The sequence below is a fragment of the Camelus dromedarius genome, chromosome 32 (genome assembly GCF_036321535.1).
Source record: "Camelus dromedarius isolate mCamDro1 chromosome 32, mCamDro1.pat, whole genome shotgun sequence".
NCBI classification, from domain to species: Eukaryota; Metazoa; Chordata; class Mammalia; order Artiodactyla; family Camelidae; genus Camelus; species Camelus dromedarius.
Genome location: NC_087467.1, coordinates 17,726,655 through 17,741,520, shown reverse-complemented (window position 1 = coordinate 17,741,520; position 14,866 = coordinate 17,726,655). Strand labels below are relative to the sequence as shown.

The 14,866-nt window shown below is 34.3% G+C and overlaps 1 protein-coding gene across 2 annotated transcripts in view; it reads right to left on the bottom strand.

The window, feature by feature from the left end:
* Positions 1-14,866, bottom strand: part of NDC80 (NDC80 kinetochore complex component) — a 41,320-nt gene that overhangs the window by 22,717 nt on the left and 3,737 nt on the right. For both annotated transcript variants that reach the window (XM_031439116.2, XM_064481554.1), the window contains exons 4-11: positions 13,513-13,636; positions 13,241-13,413; positions 12,446-12,548; positions 9,067-9,156; positions 6,864-6,957; positions 5,387-5,493; positions 4,489-4,633; positions 1,707-1,912 (exon numbers count right to left, since the gene is read on the bottom strand). In XM_031439116.2, the coding sequence (XP_031294976.1) occupies positions 1,707-1,912; positions 4,489-4,633; positions 5,387-5,493; positions 6,864-6,957; positions 9,067-9,156; positions 12,446-12,548; positions 13,241-13,413; positions 13,513-13,636 (1,042 nt within the window). The remainder of the gene's footprint in view (positions 1-1,706; positions 1,913-4,488; positions 4,634-5,386; positions 5,494-6,863; positions 6,958-9,066; positions 9,157-12,445; positions 12,549-13,240; positions 13,414-13,512; positions 13,637-14,866) is intronic.

The following is a 14,866-nucleotide window of genomic DNA, read 5'->3' as shown; positions in this document are numbered from 1 at the left end:
TGAGAGCTACATTTAAGAATAAATAGTATATAGCTAAGCAAGGCAGAAGCACAGAACATTCATAAAAGATTGCCAGTAAAAATAAGGATAAAGTTTAATTGTCTATAAACTCACATGGTCAGTAAGCACATTTTCTCAACAATGTTGGCTAAAATGATAATGTACCACCTATTAAATTAAAATGAAGTAAAGTAATTTGGTTCTGATGAAGGTCACTAGAGACTGCTGTTACTGAATCTGACCAACTTTTGAATCCTTTCATTGTATTTGACACTGTTCATTCCTTCCTGACTTTCTTCTCTCAGCTTCCAGTCTGTTGACCTCTCTGGCTAGTCCTATTTCCTTTCAGACCTGTCTTAAGGGGCCTTTGTCTACTCTAAGATGCTGGTGTTCCCAGGGTTCTGTCTTCTTCCTTTGCATTCTTCCCTTGTTGAATTCATCTACCTTGCGGCTTCAATGACAATACATACTGATTTTTAACAAATCTACATTGCAAACCCAGATATTTTATGCTGAGGTCCAGACTGTATCAAAGAGCCTGCTTGAGATTTTTATTTGGATGCCCTCTGGACACAACAGGTCCAGTGTACCATCCTCATTCCCGACCGGCAACTTCTCCTCTAAGCCCGAGTTGGGGGTGCCATTGCTCCATCACCCAAGCCAGACACCGGGGACTGCTCCCCTTTCTTTCACCAAGTCTTATTCACTCTACATCCTAAGTAGTCAGAATCCACCCATTTCTTTGCATCTCCACTAGCATTATCTAAATTCAGCTTTTAATTTCTCACCACTTCACTGCTACAGATCCTTATCTGACTGTTTTGCTTCCTTCTTTCCATTTTTCACAGTATCAAATATGAGATCTTTCTGAAATGTGAGCTTATCTATTTAAAAATTTTAAGAGCCTCTTGGAGCTTTCAGGATAAAGTCCAAACTTCTAAACATGAAAAAGACTTTCACTGTCTGATCTGCGCTTATCTGTTGACTTCCATTATTTGCAATATGCCCCCGCCCCTTGCTATTAAGCTCCAGCCATAAGAAAAGCTTGGGACACCACAGTGCATCATGCAATTTTTCTCCCTGAGCTTTCCCATATACTTCGTAGTTTGCTGGCTATGTTTAGGTGTTACCTCTTCAAGGAAGCCTTTCTAAAAACCACTGCCACCCGTCTCCCCACATCACGCACACCAAATCTGGGTTAGGTATACTCTGCTTCCTCAGTATGCTGTGCAAGCATCTGTTAGAGGTCTGACCTCATGGCTAAAAATATCAACTAGATTGGAAGTTTCTTAAGGGGGGAGTCTTATGTCTTTTTCTCTTTCCTCTAGGCCCAGCATGGTAAGTGGCACCCTGTAGATATTAAATAAATGTTTGAGTGGTGAGTAGGTAAATGAAGAAGTGACTCATATTCACTTCTAGAATAAAAGGCATGGGATTTATGAAAATTATTTTCATAGCCTTAGAGACTTTTTGCTTATTTATTGGTTCACTGTTAGAAAATATAGGCTACCTTAAATATGACTGAGAAATTGAGGGGGTTGCTGAATTGACATAAAGGGGTGAGTGTATTTTTAGTAAAATGTCAATGCTAAAAAACTGTACCTCAGCAGGCAATTTATCCTACCCACTCAGTTCTTCTTAACTCGGATAGACGTTTACAAAGGTAAGTTCTGAAGAGTTGCCACTCTGGGAAGGGCATGACATACCGCCTCTTTGCCTCGGGCATATTTCAACTCCTCATTCCACAACTGCTGCTGTTCCGCCTCCAGGTCCTTGGTTAATTTGTTAATGGTCTGCTGCAATTCATTTCTTTCGTGATTTATTCTCTCAATGTCTGCAACTGAGTACTTCTGGTTATCAACAATATTCTGTAGTCGAGAATTCTCCTGTTTCATTGTTTCACATTCCAGCTCTACATTGAAAAAAGAAAAAATTTCTTAAGTTCCCTCAATTCCTACAAAGAAACTGAGGCCACTATTTAATAGAGTTGATTAAGATGTCTAAACTTCCAAGTTAGTTATGTGTATATTTTTCTTTTCTTTTTTTTGGATAATTCTGTTTGATTTCACTTTGTTAATAACATTCTTGGAACATGATGCAATTAAAGTTTTGTGTTAGAACCTTATTCCCCTATTGGCTTGCTATGGTTTTCAGAAAGTGCTGTATTAAAAAAAAATGGCCCCACACATAATGATTACGACTAAGAATTGTTTGACTTAAGAGAGTCTGTTACTGTACGGTTAAGGTGTTTTAATCCTCCTGCAAGATTCTCTGCAATAAGGCGGAAAACCCACAAGTTTTTCATAAACAAAAAATACTTATGTAAGCATACATCATTTATTATACTTATTTCACTGATATTTTCAGTGCTTTCATCAAATATTAAGTAATGATAGTGGTTAGGTTCTTGTGTTACTAAAGTTTATAACCATGAATGATTACACTGTACCAAGAGAATATGGTAAATACAAACAGCAAAGATTATGAAAGAGGAAGAAAAGTTATCAAATTTAAAATATTTGTGGTTATATAGAACAGTGATTCCAACATTTTGTGACTCATAGCTAATAAAGAGTATGAGAGTATTTTTAAGCAGGCTGGGACAAATGGATGAGGATTCTCATGATCAAAGGGGCCAAGAGAACCATCCTGAGGGCTGACAGGATCAAGGTCTTGGCTTGGTTATGATTCGTTTCGTAGCACTGTAGTTGGGGAGCTCCAGATCTGAGTTCAAAATAAATTAGCAATTGGTTTAAGTATAACTTCATACACTTATTACAGGAATCTGTACCCAAAAATCCACAATGTATAATATCTATAGTTTAAATATGTCTCATTCACTCTTGGCCATGAAAGGCTTTAAACAGTCAAGAAGGTTAAAATACTCAGAATAAAAACATCTTAGGATAACAGTTATCAAATTATTGTCTCAAACTAAATCACTCTGCAATGGCAAATGATTTCTGAAGTATTTCTTTCTCACCTACCCAGTTTGTAATTCCTGGAAAAAAATTCTCATAAGTAGGAAGGATGAAAATTCTCTAGGTTAAATACCAGTAAGGAAGATAAATTATTAATATTATAAAGAATTGATTTAATTGCATTACAAACACTGCTATAATAAGAAATTAGTCTATGGTTCCTTGTTATCATGGAGAACAAACATTAGGGGTCAAGTGTAAACTATTTAAAGAGTTGGTTTAGAGCAAAGCTAATGTATGTAATCAGACTTATTTGGAAAAAAATAAACCAATTTAGCAAACACTCCAGAAAATTATTGTCCTTGATTTGACAGATGATCAATAGTCCATAGACTAAGAGTTAAATCAAATATCCTAAGAACTATCTACACAATTCCTATGTGAGACAGACACAGCCTGCAAAACCCTGAAAGAACAAAACCGAAGCAGGCAAAGACTTGGGAAAATAGTATAGTACATCCATATAGTTATTTATTTTGTAAACTGCCATCCAATGGCTCTGTGATGTGTAGATATCCTTCTTTATTCTCTTTCTGGCACCACAGAAGCGTCAATCAATTCGTGTGCCACAGTATTTGCAGACTTTCATGATTAAGATCTATATATGCTTATGAAAACAAGGTTAGAAGCACACAAAATATTAACAAGCTTTCTTTAATTGGGCTTTTGTAGGACTAGCGTCTTTTCATCTTATTTTCAATCAGTTTAAGATGCTGAGTAGTTCAGAAGGTAGTTGATAGAGAATAAGACAATTATAGCAGGCTGAGGCCAGTAGGGATTTAAAAATATGGCTTATTAATCACAAGGTGGAATAGAAGATGTATTTATAGTCAGGTAGTATATGTTCTTAGGTTAGGTCCTTCTTGGCTTCAAAAAGCCAGGTGGCCTGAAAACATGTTAGAAGGTGTAGTAGTTTGAATAATGGCCACCCAAAGATGTGAAGTCCTAATCTAGTCCCTGGAATTACCTTATTTGGAAGAGGGGTCTTCACAGATGTAATTAAGTATGTTGAGATGAGGAAATTACCCTGGATTATTGAGGTGGGCCCTAAATACCATCATAAATGTCCTTAAAAAATGGAGGCAGAGAAAAATTAACATAGAAGAGAGACATACGCACAGGGAAAGCAATGTGAGGATGGAGGCAGAGATTGGAATGACATGGCCACAATCTCAGGAATGCCATCAGACACCAGAATTTGGAAGAGGCAAGGAATGGATTCTCCCCCAGAGTCCTTGGAGGAAGTGTGGCCCTGTTGGATTTCTGACTTCTAGACTTTCGTGAGTGAATACATTTCTGTTGTTTTAAGCCACCAAGTTTGTGATAATTTGTTACAGAAGCCTCAGAAAATTAATACAGAAGTCACTAAAAACTTGGTAGCCTTCTATAGTCATTTACCACCAGAGGCAAAAAGATACCGGTAACAAAGCTGTCTCATTATGTGTTAAATCCCACACAGGTCCCCATCCCAGTCTGAATGACCTCTTTCAGCATTAGTTGTGCTTACCTACTCTAGAAATTTCTTCATCGAGACCATTCAATTTCTGGTCAAGAATGGCTGAATGAGACTCCAAATTGCTCATGTATGCCTGATATTTTTGAACATCTGCTTGTAAGGAAGCTTTCAGTTTTCTCAATGACTCTAGACGATTCTTCACAAGAAAAGAACATGAAATTAGTTATTCTCATCAATAATCATTCCATACCTTACTTGAAAATAAAGCAATATAATTTAAATTCACCTTAAAGAAAGGTAAATTAAAGTTTTCTTTTCACTTTTAGAGGGTATCAAAAGAACTAAAAACAGAAATTTACTGTTATTATCCAATTAAGAAGATATACTTTTCAGAAGTCAGTTTAGGACAGAAAAAGTCAAGGGCCAGAATGAAAAAGCACAAACATTTAAAATCTGGTATTTTATAGGACGTTCTAGGGGCTTCAGTAACATAATACACAAAATTAGACATCTGGATATTATCATTTAGCTTTTGAAAGCCGTTAGGATACAATAAATGATACAAACCCATTTATTACCATTCTGTCTCCACTAACTTTAAAACTCAGGGCCTCTTGTAAGTTTTAGTAGTGCTCCCTAGAGGTATATAACATGGGGACCTTGTTCTAAAGATCTTTTTGCTCTTATGTAAATAGGTAAGACTCTTTCATCATATTCTGAACACCATTAGTCCAAGACTGATAGGTCATGAGGGAAAACAAAGCTCTAGGGAAACCAAGCATGTTTTCATTGGGAGTTCTGTCCTATGTAAAAAAATTTAACTTTTAAGAAGCTTATTTTGTTAATGTCTTTTTAAAAAAATACATAAAGAAACAGCCGGTGTTCTCTAAGGAGACCCAAGAGTATAAGGGAGTATGTAAGTCTACTGAAGATAAGCATGTTTACTAACCGGTTCTTTTTCTCTTTCTTGTTCCAGTCTTGCAATCTGCTCATTCAGTGCTCTGTTTTTTGCTGCTAATGATTCCAACTTGGAAGCATCGACATTAAATAAATCCTCTGGAAAAAAAACTCAATAAATTCATAAGGTCTCAAACTTGCCTACAAAATTCTTCTGCAGGTTTTTACCATTGCTCTCTCCCTCACTTCCTCTGGTCTCTACTCAGAACATTTTCTGTGAGGGACATCCTACTGTCTGTAAAATGGCAACCCGTCCACTTTAGTCCAGTACACACCCCACCTCCCTACCCTGCTTCATTTTCCTCCATAGCACTCTTACCATCTGACTTATAGTTGTTCATTTGATTATTACCTAATAGAATGTAAGCTCATAAGGCCAGGGAGTTATTGTTTATTTATTTTTATTAATAGATTTTATTATTTTAGAGTAATTTCAGGTTTACAGCATAATAGGGATTAAAAAAAAATCTTATTCATTACTGTATCCTTGGTGCCTAAATGGTGGCTGGCACACAGTATGAATATAACATTGTTTGAATAAATGAATATAATTTATATGCCTAATTAATTACAACATAAATATCAAAGAACTCACTAGGTGCTTTTGGTATTAGATCACTACAAATTTTTCTCTTTAAAAAAAACCCAACATCCATCAATTACTTTGCTCCCTTTCTCATGTGGACAAGCTGAAATTGTCCTGGTTATTTTTCAGGAAGGTATGTCCCATAGGAATGTAAGAGAATGCTTTCACTTTTTGTGCTAATAGTGGCAGGGTGATATTCTCCTATTTTGATTGATTCCATAGTTGTCGGAGGATAGCTTCACACACCTTAAACTTATCTATTTTACCCTCCACTCTGGCATTATATACAGGACTATTACAATAAAAGGAACAACAATGTAAAATAATACCTCTGAAACATTTTAATGTTAGCCAGTAAAGACTGAATATCACTAGATTATACTGAGTGAAAAAAATAATCTCTTTCTTTGGAAATATAATGGGCTGTTAACTTTCTGACACAAATTTTGAAAGACACCATAGAACTCCTGGCTAATTGGTACTTTAATTTCTAAAATGGTAAAGCAAAGATATCACAGGGATATGACCCCTCAAGGAGAATAACACTTGCTGATTATCTTTTGTACTCCTTGTAGTATGTTTGATATTTTATAAACCCGGTCATCTAATCCTGCAAAACCTTGTTAAGACATATTAAGTAGTTTGTTAAGGTCACATAGCCATTAAGGGGTTATGCCTTGGGTCTGACTCCAAAACCAGTATTCTTTCATCTTAACCTTTACTTCTTTCCACCCAAGAAACAGCTTTGATAAAAATCAGGAGCCAACTGAATGCATTTAAAGTGAGTAGCTCCTATAAACATTGGGCATGGTAAGGTAAGCTACAACTCCTTGAGCAGAGTTAAATGACTCAACGCAAGTACACTAGGAATGAGAACACTTACTCAGCTTTGACTGCAACTCTGCATTCATCTCTTCAAAGCTGTCAGCACCAGTCATGAAACTCTCATAGCATTTTATGGTGTAGTCCAAAAACAACTAATTGGGTTCAGTAGATTTAAATACAAAATCATGATTCTCTGGTTAGTTTATTGCACTTTTCTAAGTGGAAATTTAAATTTGAATTAAAAAAAAAGTCAAGAATACTAAGTAGTTATATGAACTCCTAAATGAGACACAAACCTAGGAAATAGCACTAATTACAATGCACAGATTTATTCCGTCCACTACTTCTAAGGTGAGTAACGAGGATGAAAAGAACACTTACAGTTGGATAAAGGTGATATTTAGTAAACAGCAAAAGACCCATATTTTCAGAATTTTGAGGTCAGACAAGGAAGCTTATTAATAAATATAATTCAACATAAAATGCACAAACTTAAGCATCTTTAAGGATAATCTGCCTTATGAAAAACTTAAATTGCTGATCATTTAAGTCCAATTAAACTGACAAGGTACAGTTGTGAAAACCAGAACGTAATTAATAAAAGCTATGGTTTACACTTTAACTTCAAGCTAAAAAAACGGCATGGTTAGTAGAGCTCTAAACAGTAGAATATTAGCACTCAACATTTATCCAACAGAAAATGACACTACGTTTGCAGGTACAAAGTGTTTTGGTCACTGAGGATGTGTACTTTGTGGGAGGCAAGAATGGCTGATCAGAATTTTCCTTAGCCTAGATGAAGTAAACATCCCTCAAGACAAACCAATTCCCTTTGCACTGATCCTCTGCTTACTAAGCAACCTTCTTATTACTTGGTTGATATGGAAGGGGTACCCTGAATAGGCAGTATGCTTTCCCTGTAACTGGGAAGATGTATCACTGATGGTAAATGAATCCATCTTCATTCTTCTTCAGATGTGAATTTAGTAAGAGTGAATCAGTTTCCTTAAGCTTGGTCAATTTTGATTTTGCAGATTAAAATAAAAAACAAAGATGAATTTCTGGACCCACAAAGCTGAGGTTCAGAATCTGGTGAAGGTGGATACATTGATAACTCTTAAATTTAAAATTAATTTTTAATTTAAAATTAAATAAAAAATAGCACTTTATAGTTTCCAAAGTGCTTCTCTATATATTGTCATCTGAAATAACAGCTAAAATAGCAAGAATAATTTTTACTGGTTTAACTTTTAGGATGAATATCAAGAAATTTAATATTTAATAATTTACCAGGTGTTATAATTTTTGGGGGGGTGAAAACTGAGGTACAAATAAATCTAGTCCAGTACACATATTGCAACAAGAGAGAATTCTCTCAAGAGGATCAAAGGCTTCACCAGCAAGGATCACTGATGAAGTTAAAGGGGCATGGTTATTTTTTGTTTAAAAAGAAGAAGAAGAAGAAAAAAAAGTAATACCATGCTAATCAGTTAGTGCATCTTTGAACTATTTCGCAAGTAGTAATAAAAGATGGGGTTTTTTTTCTGACAAATGTTCCAAAGAGTGAAGATCAGAATTAAGATGCTCAGGGATCTGCATAGTAACTGGTCTTTTATATATGCTAGGGGACATTAATGTTTAATCTCAATATTATAAATTTATTCCTTGGAGTTGGTGTTTGCTCCATTTGGATATATAATTTGTGTATTTTAGGAAATAGGGTGGGTTTAGTTGCATAGTTTAGGCTCCATAAAGTATGGGCTGGGAGCCAATTTAGACCATCTATTTACTTCTATCTCAATCCATTTTCAAAGTGGGAACTCTAAGAGGCAATATGTCTAACTAAAACGGCCAAAACAAAACAAAAAATCCACATGCCATCTATTTTAAGACTCAGTCTTCCATCCTTCGCGTTGACAAAATATTTTATTAAAATAATGATGCCAGTATTGTTATTTTCACTCTAAAAGATAGGGAAGAAAAAGAATGACTACATCTATACATGTAATAGTAACATGATTTAATTACAATTGCCTTGCCTTTTTTTACTTACTTAACATTTTCAAATTTCTGTGCCTTGTTAATTTTAGGAAATTACAATGTGATGCCAAGAGTAAATCCACTGACTAATATTTAAAAAAATCAATTTAAGAAGATTTTCAGGGAGCAAAAAAGACAAGTTCTACCAAAGAATATATTAATTTCAATAATGACACATTTAGTTAATAATATTAAGATAACTCTATGGTAATGTAAGGTACCTTATTATGCATAATTCCATCTTCAGTTTCTTCTCCCCAAGGCTGTCCATCATCAAATAAAGGTGAGTTTTCTTTCATGGCAGTATGTAACTATTTAGAACATAAACATTAATCATTAAACATTAATCAACATTAAATTGATTAAGTTTATGAAGAAAACACAGCAGCATTCATGTTTTGTCAAGTATGTTTTTAGTGTCATTTTCAGAAGCATTTATATTATTGCATGACTGAAAGTCTCTTGAAAGGTTATTCTTTTAAACCTTAAAATACAATTCTTTTGATTTTTTTAGTAGCTGAATCCCTTAGGATTAAAAAAAAGAATCAGCTCCATATTTAGTTCTATTCTACAGAGAAAAAAATGATTATCATTTACACTATTTTTAACCCATTGAGAGCAAATACATACATTTTAATGCAACTCTGAGAACCCAAAACAGAACCACTACATTAAAGATGAACAAATAATATTTCTCTTTTATATGAACTCAATTTTGGTATTCAAATGTTATCCACTGACCCCTTCAGAATGTATAAATTTGAACTTTAGATTGAATTTTACAATATAAATTCTTCAGAAATGTAAATGTTTAAGCTTGAAAGTGATAACAGGTAATGAATTACAGCAAAACATACAGATGTTTATAATTAACAAGCTAAAGGAGAATGCCTTAAGGTTTTTAAGGAACAGAAATTCTATTTTGGAACACCCGTTTTTATAACTTTTTAAAAATATAACCTTTCAAAAATAAAATTGTTAAATTTAAATGAAACTGCTATAAAATGTAAAGATATAAATGTATATTTATATGAATACTAAGCTCTAAAAAAAGGACTACGCATTAGGTGTATAAGAGAACAACATGGTTTCTGCTGAAAATGTGTCATTAAATTTTCTTACCCTAGGACTTGTATATATAGGATTCCTGAGTGGGAATACTGTTTTCAGTCTAAAGTTGCCTGTCCTATCTGCTTCTTTCCTATTCCAAAGGCACTCATAATACTTTCTGTATATCTAGGGTGGATGTAGGCAAGCTCTACGAACTTACCCTTTACTTCTTCTTCCTTTAACAAGGACTCAAGTGAAAATCAAACTTAATTAAGTCTGAAAGACATGTAGGGCAGAGCCCAAGATGAAGAACAGAATCTTCTACCTTGTCAACATGGTAGATAAATATAGAGTTCATGTTGCTTTGTCAAAGATCCTTGTGAAAACTCTTGCTACTCTGCAAGGTTCAAGGAGAGCCTTACACAAGGACAAACGGATCCCCAAGAACTATAGGAAAGACTCTTACTATAGGAACTAAAAGTTCTTCAACTGAGAAGGTAAGGTGAAAATAGTTTCAACCTGAGATTGTATAGAGATAACCAGAAATATGGATTTGAGTAATCATTTTTTTTTTTTAGCTAAAGGTGGCTTTCCTAATATAATACCACTACTCAATATCCCTTCTTAATAAAAACTCCCAAACTGTGTATAGAGGAAATGCACCTCCACATAATAAAGCCAATATATGACAAGCCCACAGCTAACATTGTACTCAATGGTGAAAAGCTCAAAGCTGGTACTTTAAGATCAGGGACAAGAAAGGGATGCCCACTGTTGCCATTTTTATTTAACAGAGTACTGGAAGTCCTAGCCAGGCAAGAAAAAGAAATAAAAGGCATCAGAATTGGAAAGGAAGAAGCAAAATTATCTCTATTTGTAGATGACATGGTTTTATATAGAGAAAATCTTAAAGACCCCTCAAAAAAACTGTTAGGTCTTATCAACAAATTCAGTCAAGTTCCAGGATATAAAATTAAAATACAAAAGCCAGTAGTTTTTCCCACCATCTTAAGCAAATCAAGATAAGGAGGGGATTTCAACCTATGTAACACTTGGAGGCATCCCAAGATGTCCATCCCTGACAGAAGCCAAGCAGGCACTCCATACAGCAGCTCCTGGATCGCTGTGGAAATGCTATCTCCCAACCACATAACGATGACCTAAGCTGCTTAAGCAAACAAAGGTAAAGTGCTCTAATGACAATAGGGGATCTGGTCTGAGGTGGTTACCCAATGTCCAAGGGTATCAGTGAGGAGAGACAAATTGAATGCATAAATGTTATACATAAAGTTCAATAAAACTTAACTTGTAGTAATGAACTATGGCATTGGATTTCTACTCCTGTCTTGAAAATGGGTGGTACTGAATGTACCAGTATGTCCCTGAGTCAAAATCCATCTACCCAATGCCTGCCTACATTTAGTAAAGGGCTTGCTGATGCCCAAGAGAATGTCAGGGGACAGTGTTAGTTTTAAAAATTCTAGCACTAAGTGGGGCAGGAAACTCAGAAACTATAAAAGGAAGAGACCGCATTAGACTAGATAAAAATCTACATTTCTAAACAATCAAAATACAGCATATAAATCAAAAGGAAAAAGACGACAAAAATATTTGCAGCTTATCTATAAAAGCTTATTTCCACAATCAATTATTTTTGACATAAAAAGGTGCTCTTGCAAATAAACAAGAAAAAAGGCAAAAGACATGAATAGACAGTTATAACTGTGAAAAATATCCAGGCTTAAAAAATGCAGATATGAAAAAATTACGTTTTTGCTTGTCATGTCAATTCTTAAAAACACTGATAAGCTTAATATATAAGGAGTTCAATACATAAAGGCTTAAATTAATAGCAGAAACAAATAATGAAAGAGAAAATCAGCCAAAAAAGTACACACCAGAAAGTTGTAAGCAATAGCAATGATAATGATAAACCACACAAAAACATATCACTTTAATAATACATTAAAGCAATTTACTCTTCCACCTCCCAAATGGGTAAGATTTTAATACAAAAATGCCTAAAGTGTAGGAAAATGGGTATTCTCAGACATTGTTGAGTTTTTTGTTTTTTTTTTTAAGGCGGGAGGTAATTAGGTTTGTTTGTTTGTTTATTTATTTTAATGGAGGTACTGGGGATTGAACTCAGGACCTCAAGTATGCTAAGCACGCACTCTACCACTGAGCTATATCCTCCCTGCCCATGTTTGAAATTTTAACTGATGCACTTTTTCTGGAGGGAAATTTGTCAACATTTATCAAAAATTTAAAAAATACACATGATTTGCAAAGCAAGAATGCACTTTTAAAACTACATCTCAGGAAATGTTTTAAGTTGTCTCTAAATTGTGGGATTATGAGTGTATGCTTTTCTGTATTTTCCAAACTTTTTGCAGTAAATATAGATTTTAAATAAATAAGAGAAGAAACCAAATAAATGTTACAGGGGAAATTCCTACTGACTTATTGTTTTATTGTGGGTTTTGCTGTTTTCCTACGTATATGCTTAAAATGAGAAATCAAATATATTTAAAATGAGAAACCAAATACCTTGATGCAGTCTATTAGCCAAATCAAGGCTGCCACAATGTGAGGCCATGTATGAGGGGCCCCCACTGTATACATGGAGCTTTTGGATAATGCAAAAGGATACCTATGAAACATTAGAAAAAATAAGCTGGTATGTTAATCTTGTAAAAATAATGGCTAAATTAAACAAAAAGTTACACACAAAAAAATTCCACATATATGCCAACAATCTTGACTTGTTTAGAAGATATTTGTTGAGATTATCTCCTTAGTCATCTTAATCTCAAATGATTTTGTGTATTTTTTTGTTTCTTCTCTGCAGATTACTTTTTACATATATCCCCTACGCTGCAGAACTTGATTTATAACCAATATGCTGGCCTTCTCTCCTCAAAGATTGTTTGTTCCCTCAACTCCAGTGTACCCCAAACAAACCACAAGTATGTATTTCTCATCCTGAAATCTATTTCTTCCTCTGTGTTTATTACACACAGGCCTTTTTGGACTTTATCTCATCCCATTTTCACTAGGCCTTCAATCTTGTTCTGTTTCTATAAAATCTGTGGTATCCAGTCTGTCTTCTCCATTCCTCGGCACATCAGTAGTTGAGGGCTTCTATGATCTAGCATCTGTAGTTCAATGATAATCTCCAAATAGTTGTCTTTTTGCCTTTTCAATTTATCTTGCATATGTTGCCCACTGTGACCATCTTAAAATATATTATATCTCTAACTCAAAATCTTTACACATTTATTCAGTTTTGTTCTCTATGTCCCAACAATCTTTCTAGGTTAATGAGAACTATAACATACAAACCCAAGATCTTTAAAGATTCTTGGAACCTCTTCTTCAAACTTTGTGTCAGGAAGTTCATACGAAGGGCATAGGAAGCCATAAAGAAAAGTGAAGATCTTCAGGAAGTCTTTAACAGAAGGAGCTTGTAGAGATTTCATGGATACACTATATGCATAACCATTTTCTGAAAGAAACTACAATAATTTTCATGAAACATCATTTTATAATAGAAAAATTATTGGAAATACTTCAGAAAATTCTCACAATTTAGAATATTTAAAATTATAAAATACCTCACAGAGTTGTCGAATACATTGCTGAATGAATGCTTTGTCATTAAGTGGTCTTGGGTCCTTGATTTTTTCAGAAGTGGAAAATATACCAAATTGACTATTCCGAGATCCATGCCCACTAGTCCTGGAAACATATTTTTAAAAAGCAGTCAAAAACGATTTCCTTCTGTGGTTAAACCTAAATTATTTTAAGGCGATTTTATATTTTAACATCAGCATCAAACATTAAAGTTCAATTCTTTAGTTATTTAAACAGAATTCTCTTATTCAAAGCAGAGAAAAAAGAGCAAATAATTAAGAGTAAAGTATAAAATGAGGTAGGAAGAAAAATATGCTTCTGTGCTTTGCACATGTAACACATACATCGTCTTCTAAGAATGTGCATCTTGAGTCCACTAGATCTGCACCAATCATTCTCCAGACCTATTCAGTAACCTAAGTCCTTTCAACATGCTACTTACCCCTCCATGATTGCTCTCTTATGCCACTGTACTGGTCAATTAGCTAATTAGCTAATTTTCTCCCTGAGAATTTGCTCACTTGAGAACCACTTTTCTAGTTGCTATTATTTAATCTTCAATATTTTTTAACCATGAAAGGAATACCTATATAGACTCAGCTTTTATTCTACACAAAACTGCACGAATAAGCATCTTTTTAAAGTATAAGAGAATTTCCCAATCAAAATACTGTATCATTCAACTTATAGTTTAAGAGCATAGGGTCTAGAAACAGAGTCTGTGGTTAAAAACTCTGTCTCTGTCACTAGTGGTATGACGTTGGGTAAACTACTTAACTTCTCTGTGCTTCAATTTCCTCATCTGTAAAATGAAGGCAATATCCACTCATAGGGCTGTTTTGAGGATTGATTAAAAGAGATATAAAATAGCACTTGAAACAATATCTGGCTTATAAAATGCTCAGCAAATGTTAGATTTTACAATCATTATCAGCATTATCTCTGAAGTTCAGCTCTGAGATGAAAGTTATATTACAAAAATGCCTTAAGATTTTTTTTTAATCAACTGAATGAATACCAGAAACAGTTTCACTTGGTTTCATGACAAAGACTTTTCATAAGATAGGGCAGAGCATTGGTGGTTCAGTGGTAGAATTCTTGCATGCCATAAGGTAATAAATACATCATCTCTAAATATTTTGAAAACAACTAAACATATTTGTCTTAAAACAAAGTTGTATTTCATTTTGGTGAGATAGAAGGACAGTTTATTTTCTCTATTTAGGAGTTAGACGTTTCTTTAAAAATTAACTTTAATGAGGTAAAATTTGCTTAGAATAAAGTATACCTGTTTGAAGTGCAGTTTGATGAGGTTTGACAATGTGTATACCTGTG